Source organism: Galeopterus variegatus, unplaced genomic scaffold (assembly GCF_000696425.1).
Source record: "Galeopterus variegatus unplaced genomic scaffold, G_variegatus-3.0.2 Scaffold423, whole genome shotgun sequence".
NCBI classification, from domain to species: Eukaryota; Metazoa; Chordata; class Mammalia; order Dermoptera; family Cynocephalidae; genus Galeopterus; species Galeopterus variegatus.
Genome location: NW_007726534.1, coordinates 348,966 through 353,751, shown reverse-complemented (window position 1 = coordinate 353,751; position 4,786 = coordinate 348,966). Strand labels below are relative to the sequence as shown.

Sequence of the window (4,786 nt, the reverse complement as noted above, 5' to 3'; positions counted from 1 at the left end):
TTGGACCTTCTCCTGGTGAACTGCTTTTCTCAGAAGCTACAGCTCAGGAGTCCCCGCCAACACACACTCCAGGAAGCCCTCCCTGATCCCCTGGCCCACAGCCCCAACCACTCAGCATTATCATCCAGTGCTGTGCTGGACCAATTTGGACGTGCCTGCACGAGCCAATTGTTAAATTTTCAGGAATTTTGCAAAGGTTGATATCACGCCAGTAGTTTGAAATTGGCCATGATAGGAGTATTTGCACCATAACAATTGGTAATGTTACAAATCCCCTCATCCCCCTGGAAATCCAGATATAATGGTTTAACATGTACCAGTGCATGATGGTCATCCACTAAACTGGGGGATCGCAAGGACTGGGACTCCACCTGACTCTTCTCTGCCCAGAACAGAACCAGTCACAGAAGCCAACTGGCTTTAACGTGGGAGATGACCGGGGTGTGGAGAGGGATCCCTGATGTGAGACTACCCCTGAGACAGCTAGTGGGAAGGCAGGTGGCAGAAGAGAACAGGTTGGAAAAAGGACGCTTGTGTGGATGGTGAAAGTTTCCCAGGCCATATCCTCATCCTCTGACCACACAACAGGGCACACTTCAGCACGCAACACAACCTTTAGTTTAAGTTACAGCCTCGAACTGTCTCCCAGCCCAAGGGACCCTCCAGATGGTTTATGACATCAGATGTTTGTTTCTTGGGCTGGGGGTACTCCTCAGAGCTGAGTCCACTGTGGCACTCAGACCCACCCCAGCCCTGACTACTTACCAGGGTCCTCTGGTCAACCCCCACCCAAGGTAGCTTGGGCCCAGTTTCTGCTGTGTGACCTTGGTAAGTCACCTTCCTCTCTGGGCCTGTTTCTCCATTTGACTTGATTAGGCTGGACTCCAACCTCGGTACCTTGGCAGGTATGGCCAGCTATTTGCGTGGGAGTCAGGCCAGGGCCAGCACTGGCCTTGACACTTGCCTTTCTTGAAACCTTATTCCCCAACTCACTCACACAAATGCTGACTGAAGGTTATGGGGACAGGTGACTCTGCACCACAGAGAGAATCCTGAACCCCAGCCAAATGACAGAGTGTGGGGTAATGGCTTCCTTGATTATCCGCATAGTCACTGATTGTCCATATCTGCGGAGACCATCCCATTTGAACAAGTCCTGGTCCCCTACATCTCACCCCCATATAAATTTGCACAAGACCAAGGGGTTCAGGTCTTACAGCTGGATGTCCTTAGTGTTCTCGCTACCTGCCAGTGTAGGCTCTATCCGCCTAGAGTTTTCACTGCTGGCCGACATATCTTCTGTCCTTTTCGCATCAGTTCTGTCAGACCTGCCCATGCCCAGCCTGCGGTGAGCCTGGGTGGCAAGAGTGGGGTCTGTGGGTGGCTTGGCATCTCGGGCAAAGCGGACGAGCCTCTGACCAGCCAGGAAGTAAAGCACAGGGTCAAGACAACTGTTGGCGCTGGCCAGCGGCCGGGTGATCTTGTAAGCCATGTTGATGGCGTTGAGGGTGTGGCAGCTGAGGTCAAGTGAGCGGAAGGAGTAATAGAGGGTGCGGGTGACATGGAAAGGCAGGAAGCAGAGGGCAAAGACAGCCAGCACCACGGCGATGGTGCGCACCGACTTGCGTTTGGCCCGCGGCAGGCCTCCCGAGGTCCCGTAAGCTGGCTGCAGCAGCCGCCGTGCCATGAGCACGTAACACACCAGGATGATGGCAAAGGGCACCGCGAAGAGCAGGCCCAGCATGACGGAGCTGTAGGCCACGAAGTGGCTGAAGAGCTCGGGTGCCGAGGTGTCATGGCAGGTAATGCGAGCCCCGCGTGTGCTGGTGGTGACAAAGTAGAGCACGGGCGCCTGGCAGGCCAGCACCAGCACCCACACGGCCGCTGCCACGCGGCGGGCATAGCGGGCCCGGCCCCAGCGCAGTGAGCGCAGAGGGCGTAAGACGCCCAGACACCGGTGCACACTGATGCAGGTGAGGAAGAGGATGCTGCAGTAGAGGTTGGTGTAGAAGAGGAAGCGCACCAGCTTGCAGAGCACCGTGCTGAAAGGCCAGTGGTCGCCGCGGGCGTAGTAATACACCAGCAGCGGCAGCGAGGCCGCGTACAGTGCGTCCGACACAGCCAGGTGGAACATGTAAGTGGTGGAGGCGTTCCAGGTCTTGAGGCGGCACAAGAAGACATAGAGTGCCACTGTGTTCAGACACAGGCCAAGCACGCACACCACACCATAGGACACAGGCAGCAGCACGTACTTGAAGTCCTCGTTGAAGTGGCACTTGTAGCCCAGTTCATCTCCATCTGAGGTGCCATTGATGGTGCCATTCCAGGAGTCCAGATCTGCCGCCATTGCCCTGCAGGGAAGGGAGGAGTGGGAGAACAGTCATCAGGGCCATGGCAGGGCTCAGTGGGGAGGCCTGGCACACCTGCCTGACCACGGCTGTGAGGGACCCCAAGTGCCCACAGGTCCCCTTGTTAAGATTTGCCTAACCACGTGCAGGGCCTTTGTCACCATCTGACCTGGATTTCTCCCTGGATCCAGCACCTCCAAGCCCTGGAACCTCGAGAATGCATGAAATCCACGAATATCAGGATCATATAATTCTAAAACTAGAATGGAGGTAGGTAACTCCAGCCCACCAGCCTGTTTTTGTAAATAAAGCTTTATTGGAACACAATGATATCCATTTGATTACAAAGAGTTGAGTAGTTGTGACAAAGATGATGTGGCCTTCAAAGTCCAAAATATTTTCTGACTAAAAATGAAAAAGTATGTTGACCCTGCTCTACAATCTCAGGATCACAGAGTTCTAGATCTAGAATTCTGACCTCCAAAATCTGAGACTTTGGGGGTCTCGGAGGGTTATAAATTCAGATTCATGAGAAGGGCCTTTGAGGCTGACTGACCCACTTCTCACCCAGTGTCCACTGCCTGCTAAGGCATTCCTGCCCAGTGGGCAGCCCATATCCTCCTGGAGGCATTACAGATTTCCTTCCTTTAGCTCATCCTTCCACTCTTCGGGGAGGCTCTGGTCCTGTGCCTGGTCTTTTGCTACTTGAGGAAGTATTTCCAAGGGTCTCCCTCTTAAGTCATTTATTCACTTGTTCAGCAATATTTTTTAGGCACTCCTATAACCTGGCACTTTCTACATCTGCAAAGAGCCATTCTTCCTCCCAGCCTGTGAGGCTACCAAATGGGACAGTAACCCTCCTGAAGAGTCCAGAGAAGCCTGGGGTGGATATGGGGATAGGGGGTAGAGGAGGACTTCTTTTGTTGGGCAAATTCAGCTTCTTCTGGGCCTACCCACTTTCTCTTTGCACACCACCGCTATCTTGTCCCTAGTGAGCGTATTACACACCCAGTGTCTGACCCAGCAGATGTAGTGACTGGAGAGCAGGTTGTCCACCTTCCTCCTGTCCCCACCCCTAGCAATGTGAACAGTAAGAACTCTTTCTCAGCTGGGAGGCAAGGGACAGACATTCTGATCTGGAGGGCAAAGATGTACCTAAGGGCCCAAAAGGCAGGCTGGAAATCATAGCAGGAATTCCAGCTGGGCAGTTTTGGGAAAAACACAAAGAATAACTTTAGTAGTGTGAAGGGCAAAGGGAGCTGACATTTTTCAAGCCCTAGTAATATGTGTGCTTTATAAAAGTTACTTCATTTTATCCTTACAACATGCTCTGGGAGCCAGATCATCACCCATCCCGTTTTCCAATCAGGAGGCTAAGACAGAGATCATTTAAGTAATTTGGTCAAGGTCACACAGCTGGGGATGGATTGCAATTCCTGTTCAGCTCTATCCCACAATGGACAGGGCTGTGGAAGGAAGCAGTGAGCTCCCTGCTTATGGGAGTGTGCAAACATCTCTCTAGAAAAGGTTTGTGACCTATGTGAGGTGTGTCTGGGAGGAGGGAGAGGGTGGATGGCATGTGGGTCCTTCTCATCCTGAGAATCTGGGACTATACAATTCTCTTCATATTGGATCCTGGGGTCCTGAGAGGCTGGGACTGTGGGACTCTGCAGGACTGGCAACATCTACTCCCTTAGGCCCCGAGTTTCCCATCCAGCCCTGGCCTCCCAGCAGCAGTTCAAGGCCTTGAGGTTGAGGTAAGGGGGCCTGAGGTCCCTCAGTTTCCCTTCTTTCCCCATGCCCCCCAGATCTTCCCCGTCTCCTGTTATCAGCAAATGTGCACCCAGGAGGAAGGGAGCCTGCATCCTTGACCCCCTGCCACAGGCACAGATTCCTCCCCAAGGAGCCAGGGCAGAAACAGGGTGAGGAGGCAGGGAGAAGCTCATGTGGTGCCAAGTCAAGAATGGACATGTAGAGGTGGGGGCTCTGGCAGGGCTGAGTGGCTGAGACCCCTCTTCCCAGGGTCAGGATGTGGGGCTGGCATTCCAGTATTCCTGTATTCCAGCATGCCCTCTGCCCCTGCTCCATGGCCCAGCCAAGCACAGCCTCTACCTCTTGTTGCTGGAACCATTGCATCAGCCTCCCTCCTCCAGCCTCAGCAACACTTCCACCCAATCCAGAGGAGTTTTTGTAAAGGACAAAGTCATTCTCCTGCTTGAAACCCTCCTGTGGCCCCTGCCTACTCTCAGGAAAAAGCCCCGCCCCTCAGTCTGGTACTGCAGGTTTTCATAATCCAGCCTGTGCCGGCCTCACCAGCCCCTTCCCCTGGGATCTGCAGGCTCCTGAAAGTGCCCAACACTTTCACCTTCCAGCCTCAGTTCATGCCATTCCTTCTACCTGGAATCCATTCATGGCCCTCTTCTTTTTTTTTTTTTTTG

The 4,786-nt window shown here is 53.5% G+C and overlaps 1 protein-coding gene across 1 annotated transcript in view; it reads right to left on the bottom strand.

The window, feature by feature from the left end:
• Positions 1 to 1,213: 1,213 nt before the first annotated feature.
• The window catches only part of P2RY2 (purinergic receptor P2Y, G-protein coupled, 2), a 14,339-nt gene continuing 10,766 nt past the window's right edge, over positions 1,214 to 4,786 (bottom strand). Inside the window, exon 3 of the mRNA XM_008568552.1 lies at positions 1,214 to 2,351. Within this exon, the coding sequence (XP_008566774.1) occupies positions 1,214 to 2,347 (1,134 nt within the window). The 5' untranslated portion in view covers positions 2,348 to 2,351. The remainder of the gene's footprint in view (positions 2,352 to 4,786) is intronic.